This window comes from Xenopus tropicalis, chromosome 5, assembly GCF_000004195.4.
Source record: "Xenopus tropicalis strain Nigerian chromosome 5, UCB_Xtro_10.0, whole genome shotgun sequence".
In the NCBI taxonomy this organism is placed as follows: domain Eukaryota; kingdom Metazoa; phylum Chordata; class Amphibia; order Anura; family Pipidae; genus Xenopus; species Xenopus tropicalis.
In genome coordinates this window covers 41764624-41791509 of record NC_030681.2, presented here as the reverse complement: position 1 = coordinate 41791509, position 26886 = coordinate 41764624, and the positions used below count along the sequence as shown (strand labels likewise).

The following is a 26886-nucleotide window of genomic DNA, read 5'->3' as shown; positions in this document are numbered from 1 at the left end:
AAACCCGATCGCCATACGATCGTTTGTCGATATAATCGTTTGTCGCACAACGAGTGAAATCGCCTCGTGTATGGGGACCTTAACCGTTGCGCAATGAAGAATACAGGCTTACACAGGCACTTTCATAAAAAGTTCAGCTTGGATTGAGCAGTGTAATGGTTAAGCTGAGCTTTCGACAGGTGGTTAGGAGAAACAACATGTCTCTCCAGCTGCTCGTACACAGCTAGAGCAGAAGTTCTCTGGAAGCCAGCAGTGCCATCTCTTCATTGGCTGCTAAGCTGGGGGGTGTGCTTGGTAGCCTGAGTTGAGGAGAATTGATTATGCTCAGCCAAAAGTAATAAGTTAGTTTCTAACGGAGGGGGCTAGGTGAGTTATAGGAGGAGAAGGAACCCAAGTGATTAAGGAAATGCTGCTGCTCTACTAGAACTAGAGGAATGCCAGGTATTTAAAGATTTCAAAGAGGCTGTTCACTGAATACAATTTTTTTGTGTGGGGTGTTTACATGTCATGTCCTTTAAAAGAGAAGGAAATATATACCCTTTGGGGGGTGCCAAAATGTTACCAAAATGAAAGCCACACTAGCCTAGGGTAGTACTGTACCATCTTCTTCCACTTCTGTCTTCACTGCTGCCCCTGGCCAGTGCACATGTGCAGTAGAGTTAAAAGCCGTATTGTATGGGGTAGTGCCTGCATCATTTAAATTCAGTCATGATGGGTTGCCATTTTGCCATTTTTCTACCTTTGCTACCTGCCATTCTAGAGTAATAGCACCAAAATATAGACTAGCTTGCTGCCTCTGCTACAATGGAAATCAATCAGGCATGCACAGTAGGCGCCTCTGTGACCATCTTCACTGTCAGAGAGAGAAGGAGAGCCAAGCAAAGAAAAGAGTCGTAGCTTTGCACTAGACTAGGGAGTACATAGTTACAGGGTTGAAAAAAGACCAGAGTCCATCAAGTGCAATCCTTCCAAGTAAACCCAGCACACACAAACCTATACTGACCTATCTATACACTCATATATATAAACTATAAATACCAACATCAATACTAACTGTAGAATTTAGTATCACAATAGCCTTGGATACTATGCTTGTTCAAGAACTCATCCAGGCCCCTCTTAAAGGGATTTAGCCTTTAGCTGAGAGAGAGAGATAAATTGCAAACAGATATCCCAGAGAATTCAAATTGCAGCACTGTGTAGAAAATTTTATTTACACAAACAACATTCCTAGGCTAAATATAGTGGACATTACAAATTAGCCTTTTATGTTATAATCACCTAATTTGCCCTCCATGAACAAAGGCAATGCTGCACCTTCTTACCCCCTTGCTTACACTTTAGGGGTATATTTATCATGCTGTGTAAAAGGTGGAGTGAAGCATTACCGGTGATGTTGCCCAGTGTAACCAATCAGCAATTAGATTTCAACAGTTAGAAAACCAAAGCAGAGTATCTGATTGGCTGCTATGAGCAACATCACTGGTAATGTTTTACTCCACTTTTTACACAGCTTGATAAATATAACCCCTTTATGCACTATGTCTGGGGTAACAGGTGCCCACTAGTGCAGAGAATGTAGCTGAGCTGTCTGCACAGGTTAATAGATCTGTTATTAGTTAATTGCAATAATTTCATTAACATGCTTTTATGTTATTTTGTAGTTCATCTCCAGGGTCAAAAGATGATTATCTCTTTATACAGATGGAATGGTGCGAAAAAGGAACTTTGAAAAGCTGGATTAAACACATGAATAAAGTTGAAAAATTCAAAAGTCTGGTTATATTTCGGCAAATCATTGAGGGAGTGAGGTACATTCATTCGAAAGGCCTTATTCACCGAGATCTTAAAGTGAGTCTAAATGACATTTATATATAATTTATGCCAAAATATGCTGAACGGGCCACAATAACCCTCCGCACCAGTAATAATATGTAAATGCAGAGTGATGTGGTGTCATGTGGAGTTTCCTTTCCCTGCTGTCTATGGATATTGCCGGATGCCTATATTTTTTTCTCAGATATTGTATTTACATGGGAATAGGTACTCTGAGCAGATGGCTTGCTTGTGTAGATTTTTGGAGAACTGGTTTCCATATACAAACTCCATGTCTGGACTCGCCAAAATCCTACCCCCTGCACCTATCAGAATGGAACTCTCAAATCTTCTAAAGGCCAATCCTAGCCCCCAGCTGGCATCTTTTTGCTTTTGCACCCATTAGATGTAAAGTTTTTCTTTTTGACTTTGGGAAAGCAATTAAGCCTGTCCAAAAGGTGTTCTATGAACAGAGACTTTTGTCCCCTAGCATATTACATTATATTTTTGGAATCCTCACCATACCTTAAGTCTACTAGAAAATCATTTAAATTAGTTAGGACTGTTTTGCCACCAATATGGTTACAAGGAACTGTTTCATTATAACAGAGAAAATGGAAATTATTTTGAAAACATGAATTATTTGCTCAAAATACACTTTATGGGAAATGGCAGTCCCATAATTCACAGATTTCTGAATATCAGATTTGTGAATAAGAGATCCCATACCTGTATATGCTTGCTTTAAGCAGCAGGTAAGCTGAGCTATTTGTGACATATTAATGTGATTCTGTGGCTTGGCTTTGTCCATGTTTAATACAGCTAAATATCTGTGTGTCTTATTGCACATCTCAGCCAATATTTAAGACAACAATTAAGTCAGTGTTTCTGGGATTAGGTGTGGCTTGAACAGCAGCAAACAAATGTATTTATTTCTTATGGCAGTGTTTTTCCCAGCTGTAGATATGTTTTTATCCAAACATATTTCCTATTGTACCCACTGCAGGTATTCCTGAATCAGACAGTTATAAGGCTTGCTTAAATAGCAACCACATTGCAGGTATTTATTACCCCAAACCTGTAGTATTATGAATCTAGTTTTTTGTTTGAATGGCTATCCAATCAAATGGCGCAGTGTCTGTAGCTGAGGCTGTGGAGTTTGGCAGTGTCCCCTTCTAGAAAGCAGTATATTAGGGAGTATCTGAAGCATATAAATTAATTTGCTGTGATATACAATGTACTGGTTAGCACATGCTAGCACCATGTATATGAAATCTTGATGATCCATTTCTTTGTTGTGCTCATGGTTATGGTATCTACAGTCATCTGAAGAATATATAAATGGTTGAATAAGCTGATTTTAAAGATATACTGACACCAAAAATTTTACTTTTTTGTACATCTATCATAATATTGTATTTCCATGATATTTATAATTATGTCTTAACAGTATTTGCCTGATGTTTTTACATAACCTATCCTATCTGATACACATCCACAAGTGGGCTGCTATATTTGTGCAGCAGGGAGTCCGTTAGCATTAGAAGCTATAACTGACAGACTGAGAAGGGACAGTCAGGTTGGCAGAACAGTCAGGTTTAGGAACAATTACTTACTTTTATTTTTACTTTATTTTTTACTTTATTTTTACTTTATTTTTTACTTTATTTTTACTTTATTTTTTACTTTATTTTTACTTTATTTTACTTTACTTTTATTAATTACTTACTTACAATTAATTACTTACTTAAGTAACAATTACTTACAAAAGCAGCCCTATCAGCAAATATGATCAACATGACCTGTAGGTAACTTTTTACGTACATTGAAAAGTAGCTTTTTAGTGTCAGTATCACTTTAAGGATGTCTGTACCTTCAGAATGGATGCTGAATCTTCAGTTAACTGTATCATAAGTATTCAAGCAAAGAAGCTTACCAAAATGGTGTATGTGTTCCCTTAGTTTGTGTGGGTGCACAGTGCCTCCTCAAACCCGAGGAAGACGTTTTTCTATATAGGGATGTCTAAAGTGCCAGATAGAGACTTTGCCTTGGCACAGATCAGGTGTATTGGGGGTTTTTAGTGCTTAACCTAAAGAAGATTCTGTTTTTTTTGTTTGATCCCCTGCCTGGCTCTGCAGTATTTTGTTTTTGTACCAGTGGTTTTCTTAGGGGTCAGCTTTCAGGTTACAGGTAACTGAAGAGACTAGTAGGGTATCTTCAGCATTAGAGATGTTTACTGTATTACCTTTTGCTTTGATTCTTTTGACACTACAGTTGGATAGGATTTGATATCTGATGGTTATTCAGCTTGGCCCATGGAAATATTTCTGGCATTCTGCATTCACATTTTGACGCATATCGGATGAACTTTTGGTTGCAGTCACTTACCACACTCAACATCAGAATGACATTTGCAGGCTGCTGTCGGAATACTGGAGCTGTATTATTGTCTCTGTTATTCCATGTTCACCTTAAGCAACCTTTGTGTGGTCATTCATGAAATGCTAACTGGCTTGTTTCTTTACAGCCTGCAAATATATTTTTTGCAGAAGATATGAAAATAAAAATTGGAGATTTTGGTTTGGTGACCCAGATGACTGGAGAAGCAGACAGGCAAGCTCTAGAGCGAACCAAAGGCAGGGGAACAAAACCTTACATGGCTCCAGAACAGGTAACTATGACTAAAATAATGGCCAGTTAACACTATGTTGGCCAAGTATGTCAAGCTGGTGATTTGAGGGACACATGTAGCCCATTCTCTCCTATTTTGTGAACCACAAAACCTTCTCATACTTTCAGTCTAATGTGGTCCAGAACCTTTTCTATATACTATATCAGATTTTTTTTTATTTTTTTTTTATTTTTTTTTAACAATGCTGATTATACAATAGGTGAAATTAGGAAGTACTCACATGTGTTACAGCAGGGATCCCCAGCCTTTCTTACACGTGAGCCACAGTCAAATGTAAAAAGACTTGGAGAGCAACACAAGCATCATAAAAGTTCATGGACGTGCCAAATAAGGGCTTAGGTTGGCTATTAGGCAGCCTCTATGCACACTATCAGCTTACAGGGGGCTTTATTTGGTAGGAAATCTTGTTTTTATTCAACCAAAACTTTCCCCCAAGTCAGGAATTGAAAAACAACTACCTGGTTTGGGGGCACTGAGAGCAACATCCAAGGGGTTGGGGAGCAACATGTTGCTCAAAAACCACTGGTTGGGGATCACTGTTACAGCAATGCAGTGCAAAACCAAAATGGAATCATTAAGAACATGTTTGAGTTCTTGCATTGATATATTTAACAGTAAATAAAAAAAACAAAATTTCAAAGTAAAAAAATTGAACAATGAAATACAGGTTAAAGAGATACACTTAAAGTGTATAGTAAGGCTTCAGTCTTCATTGGCAAGCAGTTCCCAGGGTGTCCCAAGTTTTAGGAAAATGAGAGGTCCTATTGGTCATCCTAGCGATTCCAGCCTCGAATACCTTGTTCATCTCCACTCTCCGTTTGATTTCAGCTAATGTAGGGTGGGACCGGATTTCCATTTTGCAGCTATTGAGATTTGGGTGGCTGTTAGAACATGATTAATCAATGTTTGGTATGGTTTGCTGGACTTTGGGAGAGGTTTACCTAGCAAAAAGGTAGTTATATCGACCGGTACAGGATCTCGTAGTACCTTGCTCAGTAAGCCTGAGATTTCTGACCATAGTGGGGATATCATCGGACAGAACCAAAAGTGGGAGGGTAACAATCTCCCCACAATTCCTCCAAAATAGTGGGGGGTGATTGGGAAACAAAGTAGCAGTTTGGCTGGGTTATGATACCAAAACATAAGAATCCTTTAAATATGTTATGTTTGTTTTAAGCAAGTTATCATTTTTTTGGCGGATCCCCAGATGAGAGACTAATCTTCTTCCGATAGAGGATGAGGGAGGTAGGAGTCCCATTTGTTCATACAGGGATGTCTAATGGGTAAGCTGGCCTTGGGTTCAGAGAGGATTTGGTATATTTTGGAAATTAACCCCTTTTGTGGAAGGCCCCTCTTGGCAATTGACTCAAATGGGGAAAGGGTGGTCAATTTGGCCTTATCACTGTAAGGTTTGGTGAAATGCCTCAGTTGGAGGTTCATAGAATTTTAAGGCATTCTGAGTGGCCTTTTGCTTAAGTTCTTCCTATGTTTTGAGTGGCCTGTTTTCAGTTCAGCGTTCTCGATATATATCCCCATATTGAATTAGGTAGCCTGTTAGTCCATGCTAATAGTTGTCTAAGATGAGCAGCCTCATAATATCTACCAAATGATGGGACTCCCAATCCTCCTAGCGTAGTTAAAGTATTTCTGGAGATCCTGTGTCTACGATGACCCCATATAAAATCATGGCATAAAGTTTGTAGGTGCTTAAAGGTTTTGGAGGGGACTGATATAGGGAGGATTTTACAAAGTTAAAAAAATTTTGGTAAAAAAGACCTGTTAACCTGTTGCAGCTGGTGTTTTGGGATATGTAATGGCAGTGCTTGTGTCTTTCTGACATTGATTTTATAGTTAGAGAGTTTGCTATAGGTATCATCTGCAAAGAGAGATATTTTGAAGTTTGAGTTTTGGAGGGTCACCCCTGAGATGTCTGGGGAGTTTCTAATTACTGCGAGGGGTTCTATGCTCAGGGCATATAAAAGATAGGATATGGGGCAGCCCTGTCTAGTGCCGTTGGTTATAGTAATATGCTTATAGGCCTGACCTGGTAATTTTAATTGGGTTGTTGGGTTTCTGTGTAACTCTTTCAGAGCCTCCAGAAAAGGACCTGAAAAACAGAGGTGTGACAAAAGTGACAATAGGTAGGGCCAACTCAGACGGTCATATGCCTTTTCTGCATTAAGACTCAGGAGGACTGCTGGGGTATGCCTCTGTATCAGATATTTTATCCTCCAAATAAACACAGGCAAATAGCCTTCCATTCTCCTTTGCAATGTTGCCTTTTTTGTGGTGATTTAAAATGAGCATCTGCTCTGCCTAGGTCATGTCAAACACAAATGTTGCTACTAAGTTATAAATATTTAAATGTATAATACAAAAGCAGTTGGTGTATGACAAAACAGAGCCAATACCTTTGTCTGCACAATATGGCCCTAGCTACTTCCTTGGTCTCAGTGCTCTTCTCTGCTTTCTCCCTATTTATTCTATAATTATCTTTAAAACATGCTTTATTTGCAAGTGAAACAGCAGTCAATTCCCCTTCAGCCAAGACTGCAGTTCCCACAATGCCCTCCAGGCTCTCTGATTCTCCTTTGTAATAGGTCTCTTAATCACAAAGCATGCAAGGCATTGTGGGAATTAGAGTTGTGTCTAGAGTAAAGCTGATTACAGACTCTTTTATATTTGGGTTTACTTTTCCCTTTAGGAAAGAGGGGTAATTTTAAAGCTCTGCTGTAGCCATATCATATCTTTTTTGTGGATGGGCTAATGTTTCCATAGGTTTGCATATTTCTTTTGTTTTATTCTCCATTTCCTGTGCAAAGACAGAGCCTTGTTTACTTATAGTGATTACTACATTTTTGTTTTCCTTTTTATTTATAGTACGAAGAAACATATGAAAGTGAAGTGGACATTTTCCCATTAGGTTTAATACTGGTTGAACTCTTTTATATTTTTAAAACCGTTCACGAGAAACAAGAAGTAAGTGCTATAATATCTGCTGTAATATAGACAATGTTTAGGGATCCCTGGATGTAAGTGGATATAAACTAAAGCAGTATCCATGCCATCGTCATCTGTAGCATTTTACTCTGTCAGACACTTTCTGCCTTCTTTGTGGTCATTTATTTTCGACTTGGTAGAGTAAAAGACTTGAAATATATTAGTATTGTGTTAAGGGGCATGTGCTTTCATGACACCCTCCTTCCAACCTCCATTGCCAGTCAGGTTGGTCTTTACCTTGAGGGTTACTATAATAAAAATATCGCCCAATAACCTATGATCCACTTCCTGTGACAGTACTGCACCAGTGGCATTGCATACTGATTGGCAAGATTATCAGGCAGGAAAAATTTTCACAATTTGTATGGCACTGAGTATTGCACAAACAAGCAACCCATAGAGAATACTGCATAGCAAAAAAAAAACACAAGGAAGTATGTGAATGCATCAACTGTTTATTTATAGATCTTTATCTTATCACGGATACTGGCAAATGCTGTGAATTGTTAGTAGTCAGTAGCCTACAGTTAAGGTGTCAGACAGGTGAAACTTTCTTATGGCAGATTTAAAAGGACACAGTGATCAATGATCCAGGCTTTAAATAGATCAAAAACCCACCACTCGCTGGTGCAAAGAGCAGTGTCAGGAGGCACAGCTCAGCCCTGTCATTACTGTGGACCCCAAGGAAGGTTTTTGTCTAACTAAACTAAAAGAATGTAAAAAATAAAGGGGTTAATTTGCTAAAGTAGGTAATACATTTCACCCAGTGTAGTTGCTTGTAGCAACCAGTCATATCATTGCTCTCATTTGCTCTACTTGTTCACTGACTAAAACAAATTGCTGCTTGTTGCTGTTGGCAGCTGCACTTGTGCAATTTAGCCCTTGTCATGTCCAGTTATTGTAGCTGCTGATGTAGCAAATTAACGATGAACCCAATCCATCATTTTTGGATCTGATATTAAACTTTGAGACATAAAAAAAAATTGTTGTCGCCAAAAAATTGTTCTGCCAAACCTGAACACAACCCTTAGGGATTTGGCAATATCCAAATCCTGTAAAAAGTTGATCTGAATTCCAGATCAGATTTGTTTAATATGTAAAAAAAATGTGCATAATATCAGTATATAAATTACTTATAAAATATGTTTAAATGGTGTTAATATTATTATGGCACATTTCTATATTCACGCCTACATTATCTATTAACTTCAGGAATGGAAAAAATTGCGGAATGGAGAGTTGCCACCAGCTTTTGTACAGCAATATCCCACTGAGGTATGTATCAAATTTCCATAGCAATTTATAGTTAATGGATTTCAGTGTCCCATGCTTCTCTGGCAGCAAGCTTTAGCCAGTTGGTCTTCATTTTTTATAGTCACCAACCCCAGCAGCCAAAAAAAATCTATTGCTCTGTGAAGCTACAATGTTACTTTTTATTACTACTCTTTCTAGTCAGTCCCTCTCCTTTTCATCATCCAGCCTCTCAGTTAAACCACTACCTAGCACACAAATAATAATACATGGAAATCAATTGCAAATTATACGAAGTACTTTTCTTACAGCAAATTAATTGGATGGTATCAAGATTTTTAATGCCAATTCTTGAAAATTATACCATTTCACCACAAATGCAAAGGGAATAACCCCTTTGAATCCATATTGGTGCATCATGCACAAGTTGTGATATATCTTAGCGCACACCTGCAATTACACCCTATTTTTTGGGGGGGGGGGGGGGGGAATGCTGCATTCTGGGTAGAAAACCAGGTAATTTGCATCTCAATTTTGCACTTTGCATATTGTATAGCATATGTGGCACACGTAGTGGGGAAATTCCCTATACTCCCCATGGCTCCTATAATTGACATAAATTGACAAAAACTGCTTGTCAGTGCCATCAGTATCAGGGAAAAAGTAGATATTATACTTCATTGAATACAGTAATTCATTTTAGATATTTGTTTGTTATTTTTAGGAATCTATAATCAAGAAGATTCTGTCACGTGACCGAAAAAAAAGACCAACAGCCGCTCAACTAAAAGAATATTTTAAAGAAAATTACAATTTGGACTCACAAACCCATTAAACTTTTAGATTGCAAGGAATATTGTCATTACCTCCTTATTATAATCATTTTAGATTTCATACAAGGTGTATTAGAGCGATGGTATGTTATGTCAATTAAAATAGAGAGGTTCACATTTTGTATTTCTAAAGCCCAAATCTGCAAGGTGTGTTTCTAATGATTTCTATATTTATACACTAGCTAAAATCCCTGCCACAAAGCCAGACAGAACTGCTGTTTCTCTGTTACAAAGAACACAGTCACGCACACTTCCACATGTTATTATTAGGAGGCTATTACTGTTTCAGAGGTAAAGTCACTTTTACTTAAAAGAAAAAAAAAAAACATTTAAAGGCACCAGATCTACCAGAGAATGAACATTTCTTTAATGCATTTAAACTAATACCCCACTATACCAAAAGGGTCAGCAGACCCTTCCTACACCAGTGATGCTCTTGTACGATGGATCAGTGGGTAGCATTTCTGCCTTGCAGTACTGGGGTCCTGAGGTCACAAATATCAGTATTGATCAAACAAACTTATTGTTATTGTAAATATTTGTGAATTGCTGGGCAAATATTTTTAGGAGCTGTATAATAACAGTTTATAGTCTTAGGGACAGATTAAATGTGGAACCCTGCAGGTTTCCTCAGGATTTGATCCTTGATTGTACTTCAACCAAAAGGATCAAATTAACTAATTTAACCAAATCCAATGGACAATTTAATTGTTTTGATCAAGATCAATATTTAACATTGTCTGAGCCTTCCAGAAATCCATTGAACTTGTTCAGTTAGGTGTTAGCTGAAACCCACCTATCTACACCTCAAAGAAAAAGGTCACTCTTTTGAGGACAGTAACATGCAATTTTGGACCACGAGGACAGATGGTTCGAAAGAGGTGTGAAAGAGGCCTTTTATGTCAGCCTGGAAAAACCATCCCTGAACAGAGGAGGGGGCCTGCGACACCGCTTGTCATCAACATACAATGCCACTTTGACATCCTTACCCCGGTGGTTTCACAACAGTTCACACTTCCAGTCATGTACTTTGAAGGATTAACACCTTCATCAATGAGAATCATGGTACCATTGTGATTGGCTCATGCCTTCCTACACCTGTCAGTTTCAGCTAACACCTAACTGAACAAGTTCAATGGAACCATTGTGATTGGATGTCTGTGACTCTACTACCATCAAGAGTTTAAATACCGGGGAATTCCCTACCAGTCATTTGAACTGAAGAAGCCACTCGGATGAGTGGTGAAAAGTTTTCAAAAAAAAAACTCCAGTTGTTTTAGACTTAATTCTACTAGATACTTGTGAAATACACATGAGACCCTGATACAGAAAGTATACCTGTGTATAGGTGTTTGTTTTGATTATAAATTAGAGGACATGTGCCCACAACATTGAAAGAGCTGTAATTTTAGCTGGAGGCCAATGTGGCCACAGACCAGCATCTGTTTGCCTGGAGAATGGAGCTGCTCAGCTGAGGACTTACCTGTTAACTGATAAGAAAAGTCACTATTTGTTATATAAAGGGCCAGCGCACCATACTTACTGTTTGGGACAGGACTTGAGACATGAAAGTAGAATGCACAGGTTTTCCACAGCAGTGGATGAGTTGAAGCTAAATTGAAGGTTCTTCGGTTTTGATTGGTGGGACTGTGGAGCTGGCTATGGATTTACAGGCTCCTGGTCGCTAAGGCAGGGGTATGGTGTTGTAGAGAATTTGGATAGGCACCCTGACAGGCGGAGGGGTATCTGCAGGCTGCCTGGTTGGTTAAATTGATGTCCAGGATAAGAATGATTACATATATATGTGATTCCAGCTATTTGAAAAGTAAAGTAATAACCTTTCTTTTCCAGTGCTGTGGTGACTGCTTTCAATAGGATAGTTTGGGATTCAGTTATGATTTTTATGGTGTTGTTTTTATTTTTAAATTACACTGTTTGCATACCAAATAATTCACTCTACCATTTAAAATTTTATTCTTGAACCAACAAATGTATTTTATTGTTGTTGTAATATTGGTGTGTAGACGCCATCTCAGTGCATTGAGCTTTCAGAAGGAGCCAGCACTACACATTAGAACTGCTTTCAGATAACCTATTGTTTCTCCTTCTCCCATGTAACTGGAGGAGTCCCAAGCCGGACTTGGATTTCTTACTATTGAGTGCTATTCTGATACCTACTGGGAGCTGCTATCTTGCTACCTTCCCATTGTTCTGCTGATTGGCTGCTGGGGGGGAAGGAAGGGGGTGATATCAGAGCACAATCAGTCCACTAAGGCGCCATTTGTATAATAAAGGTACCCCTTATTATAAAGCCTAATATAGGTTATGGCTTAGGGATGGAAAATGTTTGTTTGTATAGAGGGCTTCCTAATAGACTGATGTCTTCCATTGTTTGGCACAAGCCCTATTCATATACAATATTAAGACAGAAGGTACACTGCCCCTTTAAAGTGACCATTTTACCATTTCAGTATTTGGTTTGCTTCCTAGCCAAGACTTTCTCTTTGAAGAAAGCATTTTTACTTGACAGAAATTACTGGTATGTCAAATGAAATTAATATTTTAATTTTATGAATGATAATTAATGATAAAATCTTTATATTTGCTAAGACTCTGTGGTTCCCATGTAAAGTTTTTGGGGAATTTATACCACTCACATTACAAACTATACAAGCACCCAAAGGGGGGAACTCCCCCTTTTCTCAAGAAGAGATAAATATGTTTTTTTTTTAAAGTGGCATTAGAATCCAATCTAACCTGAGCGTATTCAATGGTTTTGGGTGCAGGCACAGGTAAGAGGATTTTCAAGTGTAGGAGCGTATTCTCTACCAGCATTTTTTGGCTTGCCGGGAATACGCTACCTACGCTACGTCCACATTATATATTGACTCACAGATGCAGGAATATTCTCCTGTTTCTTGCAATTCCCTGATCTTTTTAAGAGTTTCTCTTAACTGCAGACAGTTGTAGTCTAGCGGGGGGAGACACAGACGCTGTTCTGCTTTGCACCTCTCCTAACCTTGCTGTCACTTAAACAGAATCACATTAAGGTGCAGGGGGGAAAAATTGACCACAGGAAAAACTGTATTGTTACAGTCACAAAAACTCAGCTCAGAAAACCTCGGAAAAATTTTGGAGCCTGTATATTTCATTAGAAAGAAACACAATCCCATGTTTCAATAAATCTGCTTCTTGATATTATGCTAGAATAAAAGCACTTGCAGGGGTGGCTTATGGGAGTGTGCCTGGTCTTACAGGCTTGAGTAACATCTGCTAATAGTTTTATGGGTACAATATATACCTTATATGATGAGCATGTGTTCTGATTTTGGAGATGGTATGGTAAGCTCACAACTAAATTATATGTGCAATTAACCTGAGCCATGCAGTAGAGTATGGAAAGCCCTGTACTTTCAAATGTGGAAAGGATCTGGATAAAATACTGTTATAAAGCTTAAAAAAGTGGTTATAGAATGGCCTAATGTTAGCAACTTTTCAATTTTTTATTTTTTAAAGTTCTGTCTCCTCTCTTGCCTCTCTCCAGCTCTCAAATGGGGGTCACTGACCCAGAAAGGTGTAAATAGATTGCAAAAATATTATTGTTTTTGCTTCTTTTTATGAATTGTCTTTCAATTCAGGCCCTCCCCTATTTCTCTTTTGCAAGTCTGTTCCTGGTTGCTAGGATATATTAGATCCTAGCAAACAGATAGCTGCTGAAATTCCAGACTGGAGAGCTGCTGAACAAAAAGCTTAATAATTAAAAAAACGTTAAAAAATAAAGACCAATTGCAAATAGCTGTATGCAATATACAGCAACAAGGTAAACTCCCCTTTAATCATACCCTAGTTTATTAAAGCTCCATCATACAAAAAAGGGCTTAATTTAATAGTTGAATAGGGTTTCCTGAAGGAAATTCAGTAGGTTTTCCCACTTTTCTAATATATGGTTATTTCTTTATATTTATTACACATCATTAGTGTTCTGATGGTAATTTTCACCACCGTAAAGTAATTTAATGAACCAGACACCAGACTGTCAGTCCCAGTATGTCTTTAGGGTGAAAAACTAGTGAACTTGCTGCAAATTTAGTTGAATAATTCAAAACAATGATTAATTGGTCACAGTATTACACCTAATTATTTTAATGTTTTTATTTAAGCTGCCCCGTAGTTGTTGATAGAATGAGGAAAATAGACTAATCGGTGAAATATAATTTAAAAAAAAGCAACAATACTAGTTGAAGGTAGCTCCTGAAACAGTAGATACAGGTATGGGATCCCTTATCTGGAAACCTGTTATGCAGAAATGAAATAATTTTTCTCTGTAATAATAAAACAGTACCTTGAACTTGATCCCAACTAAAATATAATTAATCCTTATTGGAGGCAAAACAATCCTATTGGGTTTAATTAATGTTTTATTGATTTTTTTTAGTAGACTTAAGGTATGGAGATCCAAATTACGGAATGGTCCCAAGCATTCTGGATAACAGGTCCTATACCTGTACTATACATGAGAACAGACAGGCTACTTTATCATGGAGGCAGATTTACTAAAACTCTAATTTCTTTTTTTTTTTTTTTTTTTTTTTTAATTTGAATAAACTCATTTCCACAAATGACATTTATCAAAAAATCGGAACTGAAAAAGCACATGCAGGAAAAAGTCACTGAAAAACTTGCAAAAACTGATTTTTTTCTACTTTTCGCACAATAACCGTGATTTTTTCGTACTGTCACACAAAAGACAGCGTCAAAAACCTGAAGAGATTTGTAGCAAAGAAAGATCTATTATAAAGCGAGACATCTGCCATTGACTTCTACATGATCTCAACAAGTTTTAGACAGAGTATTGCCTGGATGTTAGGGCCAGTGTTAGCGATCACCTCTGTGATCAGGAAAAAAGCCAAGATACGCAAACCATAAAAAATAAATACAAGTTGGTATCTTAGAGAACCAGTATCTGCTTCATATTAAAATCAGCTTTAAAGGACAAGACAAAATGAATTTAATTGAAAAAGAAATGTCCTATTGTATGGGGTGATAAGGTGCTCGTTGGATGCTAATACACCTTAGTACAATATTAGTGCACAGTTTGGTAAGTTTCTAACCATAGGGAACACAGACATTAAGCAATGCATTTAACAGTTTGCATCTATTGTATGGCATATACTTGTATTCACTTCTATTATTATGAAATGGAATATGGAGAGAATACTGGCAAAGTGGTATAAACAGCAACACTTCAGTGTCAATATCCGTTACCTTGTCTTACTATTTGTGCCCACAGTTACTTATGGTGAGCTACCTGTGCCTGAGAGAGTGGCGCATACAGGACTGTTCTGTATTCAGCTCAGGGCATAAATCTAGATTAGACAACTGGGCATAATTGATGCATACTGGCATTAGAAGAATGTATCCAATGCATATACCCAGAACTGGGCACAAGTGACTCATACTGGCATTAGAAGCATGTATCCAATGAATATACTCAGATCTGGGCACAAGTGACGCATACTGGCATTAGAAGCATGTATCCAATGAATATACTCAGATCTGGGCACAAGTGACGCATACTGGCATTAGAAGCATGTATCCAATGAATATACTCAGATCTGGGCACAAGTGACGCATACTGGCATTAGAAGCATGTATCCAATGCATATACCCAGATCTGGGCACAAGTGACGCATACTGGCATTAGAAGCATGTATCCAATGCATATACCCAGATCTGGGCACAAGTGACACATACTGGCATTAGAAGCATGTATCCAATGCATATACCCAGATCTGGGCACAAGTGACACATACTGGCATTAGAAGCATGTATCCAGTCAATATACTCAGAACTGTACCAGGAATATTAATTAGCAAAGCAACAGTTACTCATTCCCTTAGCTATATAATAAAGAAAATGACCAGTCACAGAGAGCTAAAACAAATGCATATTTGATACACATGGTACTATTTTTTAGTAGGGTTACAGAAAAAGCATTCAGTTTAGTCAAATAAAGTTAGTTTTATTCCAGAATTTGTGACAGAACAAGGTAAATATAGTAGAAAATGAGTTTTATTCACAGCATATTCCTTGCCAAAGTGCACCCAGCAGACCCTCATTCTTCACAGTCAGTAGTTGCTAGAGCACTTTTCACTGCTAAAAAGCATATGAGGGAAAAATTACAATAAATCATAACAATATTGTTTTTCATGGTTTAGCCAGGGGCTTAATTGAAGTTACTGGGACTCATGTCAAAATCATTTAAGAGCCCCCTAAAGTTTGTCAAAATATTTTTTTCGATAACACATTCAAACTGCCTATCAGTCAGTGCCCGCTGGGCTCCCAACAGTACAGTGTTATAAACCTAATAATAGTCATTTAATAATTGTTCTTAGATTTACATTATTTACAGCCTGTTACAGTACATTTTAAAACAGGCCCAAAGGGCACCCTTATACACATATATTAAAAAGATGAACATTTGCCCAAGCCAAGCATAAAATACTCAGGATTATAAACCAGACTAAAAGTTACATGAAAAATGGACCCCAGACACATGGAAATTAATTTTGAAGTGAATAAATATAATTAAACCTCTGTTGATTTCACAAAATGTGAGTTTAGAGCACAATTCATAAGAAAAAGCCCACATTCTATTCATTCCGATGACATTTTTAGTGTGTTTATCAGTCGGAATCAAAAGTTCACCATTTGATAAATAAGCTTCATAGAAATGAATAGAATGCTGGTGAGTTTTTATGCATTAAGCTCTAAACTCACATTTTAATAATCTGCCCCATAGTGTTTTCCAACAAGACAAAGTGAGACGAGAAGTAAGCACCCATCTAGCTACCAATCAATCTTCTCATCTTCCAACACTGACATATTCAAGGCAGTCAGTAGTTTAGACAACAGTAAAAGCTTGTATATATATATATATATATATATATGGACAATTTTAGCTGTTTATAGAAACTAATAAAAACTAATAGAACTAAAAAGATGTTGATGTTTCATAAGAACGACATGGCAGCCTATCGGCTAATGGTGCATTGATTTGATCAAGCCCAGCCATAAGTATAAAGTAATAAGTATATTAAGCCTGTACAGCTTTTGAGGTATCTGAGAGGAACACTTGAGGAACATTAGTTCCTGCTTCTCCTCTAATTCATGTTTCCAGTGATTACACTAATCTGTAATTAATCACCTACTTTTTTATACAAGAGTTAATTCCAGCCAACAATATATGTATTCTCTGAATTCTGCAACAAATGAGCTTGCACTTTAAATACATAACCTGCTGCAGATACGTTCACAGTGTGTTTAGACCTGAATAAAATTATTTGTGATAACTACTGTTTTGTCTTTCTATTTCTAGTACGGAGGCTACTTAATTTCTAGAACTACTCTTATATAGAATTCACCAGCTAACCACATAGCATCCTGTATAATCCCAGTGCATCTAAGCAGAGCCATATTTGCTTTATCACACAGCCGTGCCACGGTCAAGTTCACTGATCAGAGCAGAATGAGTTCGGAAGATTTCTTGTCTTGTAGGAGACTGGTCTAAGGATGACTTCTCGCTTGATTTCTCTTTGATTTCTAGTCCATAAGACCTAAAATCTCAGAACACAGCAAGGGTATGATATGCTTTAATAAATGAAACCTCTACCTTCAAGTTTCCGTAAGACTGAAGATCATGAAAATGTGATGTTCATATGCAAAGAGTTGCGTTGTTGTTACAGGAAAACTGATTAAATGCAGCAAAATAAGTAAGAGCACTGTGCCACCCCAGGGTGCAGGTTGCAGATGAACATAAGCATACAGTATAGTACCCCAAACCATGGCAGAGGTTTAGAAAAGCAGTATTTTAGTTTGCCATATTGGAAAAACCTGAACGATAAATTATGGCTTTATGGGGTTATCTATCTTATGTCCCTTGACTGCTCATGCCCCAGTGACATGCAAACCGTTACCATAAAATATTCAACTATCCAAATCAGACCACATGTTACTAAAAATATTAATGTTATAAGGGCATTTAAATGCAACCAATTGCATTAAAAGTAATTCACATGACAGTTTTATGGGTCTTTGGGGCTTTGGTTTTACTTTATATTGTCTTACAACAAAAGTAATGGAAAATTACTTCCCCCACTGCCTACAAACTGTTAAAAGCCCTGGGGAAAAATATAGAAAGCTTTTGGGGTTTTTTTTCGGAAATGTCTAAACTATAATAATTAGATAGTACATTATTATTGCATCTTTAACACTGTAAATGGCATAACATATTCAAAGTAAAGGTTTACCAACCTAAAGGTAGAAAAGTCTGTGTAGAATTCATTCCCTAAAGTTACTCTTTGGAGGTTTCTCCTAAACTGGCTAACCCAACCCGTTGTTTGTGCCTGAGGCATATGATACTGGTATGTAAGTGTGACAGTAGGTGCTTAATATGTGCAAATGACTGTAATCTCTGGACTCCTTTAATGGCAATCATAAAAGCTGAGAGTGCATGGTACTCCATGGAATTAATCCTGAAGGGAACGTCATTGCTATAGAACTGACTATTCTCAGGATTTACACAGATGCACAATGACTAAGGTATGTAGTTATTTGTACTTTAGCTGCCTTTCAAGAAAACACTTTAATGATCTTTATTAGTGTAAATGTCAACTGAACAAGATGTATTTTTAAAATGAGAAGGCATGTTAATAGGATTAAATTGGCATCCTTGGCAAGTCTGGGTTACACAGTGAATATAGACAGGTTGAGTGCCTGTGAGATATGCAACATATTGAATTTTTGGGACATAGAAGTGTACTCAAACATATGTAATCTTCCAACTACTCACTTCTTTTTAAATAGTTTACGGAAGGAACTTCGGATACCACCCTTCTGATCTGGTCTTGGGTGGTGCTCACTAAAAGACGTTTGTTCAGTTTCATCTTTATGGTAGAACCTTGCATTTCCGTCCATTTGCATATCCTAGATAGAAAAGGTGTTATTATCAAGCCTTTGCCACCACTGCAAAGATTTACAGTAAGTAGTTACATACTATATAAAACAAGCAACTAAGCCCCAATAATTCTACCTACTTTCAGTTCTTGGTCTTGCTAAATAGTTCTTTGGAGTTCTATGACTACATCATGTACATGTGCGTGAGTACAGACACTCCTTGGATGCACAATGTTCTTGCGCACACCAGAGGCTTGGATATATAAGGCTATGTAGGCATGTGAAAGGTAAGGTGCAATGCCTTTACCATAAGTTGCATAGGGCTGCCTTCTTAGGGAGGTTGCACAGCTTTCCTATTCCCTAATAGTATTATTAAAAAAATTAAAGTTTTATGTGCCATTTTAATTAAAAAAGTGTCCAGATAAAGGAGAAGGGAAGTCATTTTTGCATTTTACTGCCAATAGATTCGCTACATTAGTGCCACCTAGAACACTATATTTATTCTGCAGAAAGCTTTATCATACCTGAGTAAAGAGCCCTAGAACTTTCTCTGTTTGGTTAAGACAGCAGCTGCCATTTTAGCTTGGTCTTCGTAGCTTTCTGCTTGCAGTTTAGCCGTTATAGCTCAGATCACACATTCCTAAGGGTGGGGGGAGTGAGTTTTATGAAGTAGAGTCTTATGGGATGGGGGAGAAGGAGGAGGAGAAGGGAGAGAGGAGAGAGCTGTGCAGACTCTGAGGGGAAGTCAGATACCCTAAGAACATGTTTACAAAAAAGAAATCCTGTGTTTTTATTGATAGAGAGCGCAGTGCAGTGTTTCTGTGAGTGCTTATGGCTGTATTTACATAGACCTTTCTGATAAAGCTTACTTAGTTTTTATCTTTCCTTCTCCTTTAAAGAAAATTATTGGGGTAACTTCTGGGGCAGTTAAAACGTTCATGTTGCCCAAAAACATCTGGGATTTTTTTGTTAATTTTCAGTAAATTTCGGGCCCAAATAACTTGCTTGCTTGCAAAAGTTTGGGTTTATACCACTGCAGATAAAAGTGGGGATCTTCATGGTGTAATTCTGTTACTTTAAGTTACTTCTGTTAAAGTATACTTGTTAAAATGAAGTAGAACGTTGCTTACCTCTAGCAGAGATCTACTGTCTGCATGTGGCCTTTGGGGAATGTAGAACTGCCTATGTGAGTTGCGAGCTGAAGCTGATAGACCATGGGACTGAGTGCTTCTGTCCTGCTTAAACTGCATCCTACTGGCACTGGTGCATCTGGCACTATAAAGCCTTGTAGACACTGCTTCTTGATTCCGAGGAAACTCCTTCAGGGATCTGCTCAGAGGCTTGTTTTTAATATGAATACCTTCCTGCCTGTAGCTGCTGTTGCTCACAGGAGAGAAACAATTCCTGTTTGCTGGCTGCAAAGATCGTTCTGTTCTGTTTGATTCCAACGTAAAGTTGATGGGCCTCAAAAAGCAAATATCCAGGCTGGACTCAGAGGAGGCTGCAGAGCAAGACTCAAACAGTGGGCGGTTTGGAAATGGCTCCTCTTCATAAGGAGTAGACACTCCAATTATTTCACTTCCGTATTCAAATTCCTCATATTTAGGTGCAAGGTTTCCATGAGAAAAAATATTTGATGAAGTCCTTGTAGACCTTTCCATGTCAAGTAATGCATCCACTGAAGTGCTTTCATACTCCATCTCTGGGATGGACTGTAACGGTGTCAGCAATGAATTCACTTCTTGATCAGGCCCAGAATATGGCATTGGAGCAATAATGTCAGGTCGCTCGTGTTTCTTTCCATCGAGTTCCCATTCAGAGGACTTTAATGACGGAATGTTTTCAGCTGGAGTTTGTCTGCTCTTTTTTATTTGAGGCACCAGGTTTCTTCAAATGAAATGTAGTTACAGATCAACAGATTTGACTACAATTCTTTAAATATTCTATAAAATATCATAATACCATAAGGCAAATATCTATACATTTTAAACCTTAACTACAATAGTACAACATACTCGACAGTGCAGTGCTGCTTGCACTTCTTCCACCTGCATGGAAGAGTCACTGGGAGAAAGACTTACCTGCAACCTCCTCATTAACATCAATGTGATCTGTGCCAAAGGGGGTCTTATTGAGCTTACTAGGTTCCACACTTTTGCACATGCCACAATGACTATGTTCCTATGTTTTAAAGTTGGTAAAATAAAATGTAACTGTGCATTAAGATTTGTAAATATGTTGTTTTCCTAATTTTCACTTACAAAATCAACCAAATATGCCATTTGGCAAGGAGTGCCCAAACTTTTGCATTCAGCTTTATTTCCAGTGAAGAAGAGGTAACACAAATAAAGAAGTCTATTTAAACACATGGCATAGAATATACAGCACTTCATAAGACATAAAGCTTACATATTGGATGCGTTGGGTCCAGGTATTGCAGGATATGGCTGATGTGTTTCATCCGACTGGATGGTGTTTTCCTTAATGATTGCAGAAGTATTCAGGCTGGGAGGAACTTCCTGGCTACTTCCAGAACACTGAGATGCCAGCGCTTTGTAAAGTTTGATCAAAGAGGACCTAGTAAAGCAAATAGAACCTGATGACTCCTGCATAACGTACAGATTTTTGGACTATTAATTAATTGGCAATACTGGGGTCCCAATAGCTACCAGCTATCACATATCTCATTCCAAACTAGAAAAAAAATGTAAAAATGTCCATAACTGCAACTTGGTTTGGGGTAAAGTGATCATATTTAAAACAAATTCATACTGCAAAAAAAACAGTTATGGTTATGCACCTGAGGGGGCACTCGTGGCAACCCGACCTCCCATTCTCAATTAAGGCACCCCCGCTCCTAAAATGCACATCAGTCGTGCACCCACACCCACCCTCCCATTCCAACCAAACAGCCCCATATCAACACCCTTCCTCCCCCCTGAAGCCCAACACGTGTTTCGCTCCCTTACAATCGGAGCTTTATCAAGGACCAATCCCAAACTAACCTACTGTATGTTCTTGTTTACATAAAGAAAATGATTGCCCATGCTATGACTTATTTGATACCCGAGAGCCTGCTTAAACTGTTACACAGGCTAAATCATTAAGCCTTGTGCCATGTTTCCAACAGATATGTACTGTGGTGAAGTTGTTATGACTCCATGGGCCTTAGGCTCCTTTATGGCAGTGTATAAACAATGATGCATGCACCTTTTTTATGAATATCCTGTATGTGCCCAGTACTTTCAGTTTTATTTCGTAACAATATTTTTATAACAACTTCCTCAACTACATTGTGGTCAGAAACTGACCAGCAGGTGTCACTGTTATGAAAAAATTAATTCATATCAACAGTAATTTATCCATAAAAATCTTGGAATTACAGAACAATAAATAATGAATGTAAATTGCAAAAGGGCTAAGAATAGCACTCTCATTACATTCACTTATTTTAAAGGTTTAATTATCCTTTAAAGCATTGCGTCATATCCAAATTTGCTGATTCAAAACAAGAAGCCATAATCAGCTACATACAAATTTCTGTTTATAAACCAATAGTTGTTGTGATGTTGTTTGCCAAAAATGGATGCAAGTGTTTCCTTTAAATATTAAATTTGTTTGGGAGTTATATATTTTTGGTGTATAGGTGTAAGTATAAAACATTTTGGTGTTGTATCAAACATGACTCCATGGTACCTGTATGGTCTATTTCTATGGTATTGCTGCAAGTCAGGAGTCTCCAACCTTTCTTACTCGTGAGCCACAGTCAAATGAAAAAAGACTTGGAGAGCAACACAAGCACCATAAAAGTTCATGGAGGTGCCAAATAAGGGCTAAGATTGGCTATTAGGCAGCCTCTATGCACACTATCAGCTTACAGGGGCTTTATTTGGTAGGAAATCTTGTTTATTCAACCAAAACTTGCCATCAAGTCAGGAATTCAGAAATAACTCCCTGGTTTGGGGGCACTGAGAGCAACATCCAAGGGGGATCGCTGATGGAAGTCATGTTTTTACAGCCTTTTTACTCATTTTGTGACTGTATATTTTGTGTGCAATTTTTAAAGCAGAGCTGGGCAAGTATTACTGAGTGTTTGTGCATATACAATACAATCAGCCCCCTCCCTGTGAGTACTGAACCATAAAAATGCACAGAACCAATTACTCCATGTACTGGCACAGAAAAATGTGCACAGCCAAATGCCATTTAATATGCACCATTTTAGTCATTTTTTGTTGATCACTGGAATCTCTCAAAACTTACTTTTTTAGTTTTTTCCTTTTCTGGATAAGGAGGTCCTCGTTGTACTGAAACAGCACGCTGTAGTGTGAGATGAAAACTCGTAGGCGCTGAACGCACACGAGAAGTAGGTAATAATCTGGGTGCTCCTGTTCCGTGAATTTCAAGATATTCTGCATAAACACAGGAAGAAGACGAGGTAAAGAAACACTTAATTACATGCACCACTGATGGTGTAAAAATGTCCATAACTGCAACTTGGTTTGGGGTAAAGTGATCATATTTAAAACAAATTCATACTGCAAAAAAAACAGTTATGGTTATGCACCTGAGGGGGTGTAAAAGGTAGAGTATACTGTATACCACAACTCTATTTCTTATATCTGTTTTCTCTCTAAGGTCCCAGGAGTTTCTGAGGTTAACTAGAGGTTAACTAGAGGTTTCGGACATTAACTAGTTCTCTTAATCCAGTTTAGAAAAGGTAAAACCTGAGACCGCAGCTCCAGGGTTCCTGCCTTGTCTTTCTCTGTGGTATTCCTAGGGCTTACATAGCCAATGTGAGATAGCAGAAGATACAGGTATTTGGGAATATCTCCACCATCTGCAATTTTCTAATTTCTTAACTTGCTCTATATCAAGGTGGGATTTATGGTGTATTTTTTTAAAGATATTTTTTACCTATCTAATATTTATGCAATGATCAGATCCTAAACAGCACCAGTCACTTTATAATTAATGCAATCAAGTTTTTGATTATTAGTCAATGAATTGTGGTAGTTACCAATTAATTCTGTGGCCATAGTGTTTTATGGCAGCACTGGCACTTAGAATAGAACTGTATCACTTTTTTGCACAATCATTGGCACTTTACCAATTGCTTTTTATTTATTTATGAATCTGCAGTGAAGATGTTTAATTTAATAACCAATTGTTTAATGCAGTTTTGATCAAGCATATATAATTAATCAAAAAATGGGTTGTCTTTCTTTCTCTTTTTTAACAAAATACACACACTAGCAGGTGTGCTTTGATGCAAATTGTCTGCAAATGTGCTGAAAATGTTTTTCAGTCCAGGTGGCATCACTTCCAGACTCAATGTCAAAATAACGTGCCCAAGTTCACTGCGTCCATTGATGAAGGCTGCTCTAGGAACCCTAAGGCTGCTGCCCCATTCAGAGGTGGTGGTAGCTCCAGGGCTCACCGGTATCAGTTCCTAACAGGAGGCAGGATGAAGGCAGTGATGCCAAGCACAACAATATGGGTTGCACGGAGTGGCTTTGGATGCAAATATCTTTAAAGAGTGGTATTTCTTTTAACACAAACACGGTGGCAAACTTGCAAAACTGCAACACAGTCATGTCAGTTTTTTTTGTTTTCATAATTCAATACAGTAACACACACATTAATATATAAATAATCACTGCCATTTATAAACTGCAGATGTTAATAGATTTTCTTCGCAGAAAGAAATGCTATGATGTAGTCTGTTCATTTGAACTCTGATCATTATTGGTCATAAACCGCTGAAACTGATGGAATCAAATGTAGGTCATTATTTAGAAAACTCCAGAAATGCTATTTAAGGGCATCTGTAAATGCCCAGAGTTCTAGATTTTCCCAGGACTTAGACTGACTATTAATTGAACTACAAGTCATGAAGCCACATTTTTAATATTATTATTCTTTATTTACACAACTCCAGCATATTCAACAGAACTTTACAGAGAGAGCACAGGGAGAACACACAAGAATGTTGTAGATCCTGCTAGAATCATATCTAGGCCCCAAATGTGGCAAGGCAGCAATGCTAACCACTGCATCACCATGTTGACCAGTTTTATAAGCGTGAGTTTTCTTAGATTTTTGTTTCATAATGCTACTATAATGTGATCTTACCTGTAAGAGAATCAAATATTCAGGAATTCTCTGGACAACATGAAAAAGCAATATGTAGAGATCGGATTTAATATCTTCTTCAGCCTATAAAGGAAATGCATATGATAAATGATGTACATACAAAGTTCAACATTAATACATCATTTTCAAAGTATATACACATATATATATATGTAACTTAAGCTGCTAGATCAGTCTCTGGAAACCGGCCAGGTCACTTAAACAGACAATAGACTATAACTATAACAATATCCTTCTCAGGAGTAGCACCTTATATAAGCCATAGTAATTTTGCTGCTTTTATTGGAGAAAGTAGCCAGAGGTACAGTCTTCACCATTGCTAGAGAGCATTGTGGTGAGATGTAGACGTAGATGTAGATGTGTTTTTTTACATAAACCACAGTGAAGGACATTTAGGGTAAGATTTAAGTAGAATGCTATTTACTCCAGATTTAATCGAAAAAAGCCCAATATGAAGATAAGTTGTAAAGATATTTGGGGTGAACTTTGATTTGATGTCCAAGACACTTTAATTAAAATACACTAAGGGGCTGATTTACTAACCCACGAATCCGACCCGAATTGGAAAAGTTCCGACTTGAAAACGAACATTTTGCGTCTTTTTCGTATGTTTTGCGATTTTTTCGGATTCTGTACGAATTTTTCGTTACCAATACGATTTTTGCGGAAAAACGCGAGTTTTTCGTATCCATTACGAAAGTTGCGTAAAAAGTTGCGCATTTTTCGTAGCGTTAAAACTTACGCGAAAAATGCGCAACTTTTCGCGTAAGTTTTAACGCTACGAAAAATGCGCAACTTTTTACGCAACTTTCGTAATGGATAGGAAAACTCGCGTTTTTACGCAAAAATCGTATTGGTAACGAAAAATTCGTAAAGAATCGCAAAATACCGATCATTACGAAAAAAACGCAATCGGACTCCATTCGACCCGTTCGTGGGTAAGTAAATCAGCCCCTAAGAGTTATAACACAAGAAAAATAAATAAACAAAATTCGATAAAGAATGGTTTCAATAAATTCTGCCCTTGCACACAAGGTTCAACTCCAAAAATATATTTTTTATTATAAAATTAACCACAACAGATTGTATTGTAAAATGTATGAGTGGGCACTTACCTCTTTAAGAACTACAATATGGATGACGGAAATACTCTCTGGTAAGTCTTTCAAGTAAGCAACATAGTAGTCTAAAAAATTGTTCTTAGAAGAAAAAGTGGAAAGAATTATCAGTAACTGAAAGATACAAAAACTAAACTGAATTCACATATTGTTCAACCCAAACATGCAAACGTTCACTTTATCTCCCTCTGTAGAATTAATACATGCACTCTTGAAATGAGAGACCTAAGACAGACACATATGAGGTAAAAATATATGGTAACCTATTCAAAATGTATTGGAATATTTTGCATAATATACAGTACATAACAGCGCACTTTATTATTAGCAGACTGGGACAGATTATTAGCCCACAGTACAAATATGTATGATCTTCCACAATAGTTATAGCCTTGATATTAATGTATATTTGCTGGGAGCTTTAACAGAGCTTTACCCAATTTTGCAGCCATTTTAAAGATTTGAGAAGAGGCAACATACTCACTATTACTGAATCAGCTTCTAAGCATATTCCGTTTGGGTTGAGGAGTTTGCTCATAAAAATGAAAGATGGCAGAGAAATATGGGAAAGCAACAGTAAGAAATGTACCTCATCATTTGTCAGTTTCAGGAATATATCTCCTAGAATTCCCTCTCTAGACCATTTGATTACTCTCTCCTGCAGAACATGGAGCAGGTCCAGGTGGTGTTGGATCAAATACCGTAAGGAACTGGGGAAGAAACTGAGAAATGAACAAAAAGTGACCATTGAAAGTGCGTTACTAGAGAATTAGATGAATGTATTTAGTGAAAATATGTATAGATTATTAGATGGTTCAAGATTTTTCTGATCTGCTGGAGTAGGATGGCCAAATAAATGGGCATATTAATATCATTTTAAAATTTTAGGGCCACAAGCATCTCTAAGTTGCCTGACAGTCCTTTTTGATGTAGTTTGCTTTGGGTGGCTCATTAGTGTCAGATGGTGTGTCAGACATTGGGTGCATAGAGAGCTACAGATATAGTGTTTATCTTTTGTCTCTGACAATGACTAGAATCAGGGTCAGACTGGGGAGTGCAGGGCCCA

The 26886-nt window shown here is 37.6% G+C and overlaps 2 protein-coding genes across 5 annotated transcripts in view; one reads left to right on the top strand and one right to left on the bottom strand.

The window, feature by feature from the left end:
- The window catches only part of eif2ak2 (eukaryotic translation initiation factor 2 alpha kinase 2), a 31736-nt gene extending 22128 nt beyond the window's left edge, over nucleotides 1-9608 (top strand). Inside the window, exons 14-18 of the mRNA NM_001079069.1 lie at nucleotides 1665-1851; nucleotides 4343-4486; nucleotides 7388-7486; nucleotides 8720-8782; nucleotides 9483-9608. Coding sequence (NP_001072537.1) covers nucleotides 1665-1851; nucleotides 4343-4486; nucleotides 7388-7486; nucleotides 8720-8782; nucleotides 9483-9593 — 604 coding nt within the window. The 3' untranslated portion in view covers nucleotides 9594-9608. The remainder of the gene's footprint in view (nucleotides 1-1664; nucleotides 1852-4342; nucleotides 4487-7387; nucleotides 7487-8719; nucleotides 8783-9482) is intronic.
- A 5984-nt stretch (nucleotides 9609-15592) lies between these two features.
- Nucleotides 15593-26886, bottom strand: part of arhgef33 (Rho guanine nucleotide exchange factor 33) — a 48114-nt gene continuing 36820 nt past the window's right edge. For 2 of the 4 annotated variants that reach the window (XM_031902690.1, XM_031902691.1), the window contains exons 9-16: nucleotides 26410-26542; nucleotides 25818-25901; nucleotides 24682-24765; nucleotides 22810-22958; nucleotides 20956-21123; nucleotides 19677-20433; nucleotides 18443-18576; nucleotides 15593-17207 (exon numbers count right to left, since the gene is read on the bottom strand). In XM_031902690.1, the coding sequence (XP_031758550.1) occupies nucleotides 17078-17207; nucleotides 18443-18576; nucleotides 19677-20433; nucleotides 20956-21123; nucleotides 22810-22958; nucleotides 24682-24765; nucleotides 25818-25901; nucleotides 26410-26542 (1639 nt within the window). In that variant the 3' untranslated portion in view covers nucleotides 15593-17077. Of the gene's footprint in view, nucleotides 17208-18438; nucleotides 18577-19676; nucleotides 20434-20955; nucleotides 21124-22809; nucleotides 22959-24681; nucleotides 24766-25817; nucleotides 25902-26409; nucleotides 26543-26886 lie in introns of those variants that run through there. The other 2 variants (XM_031902692.1, XM_031902693.1) reach the window with 2 other exon arrangements.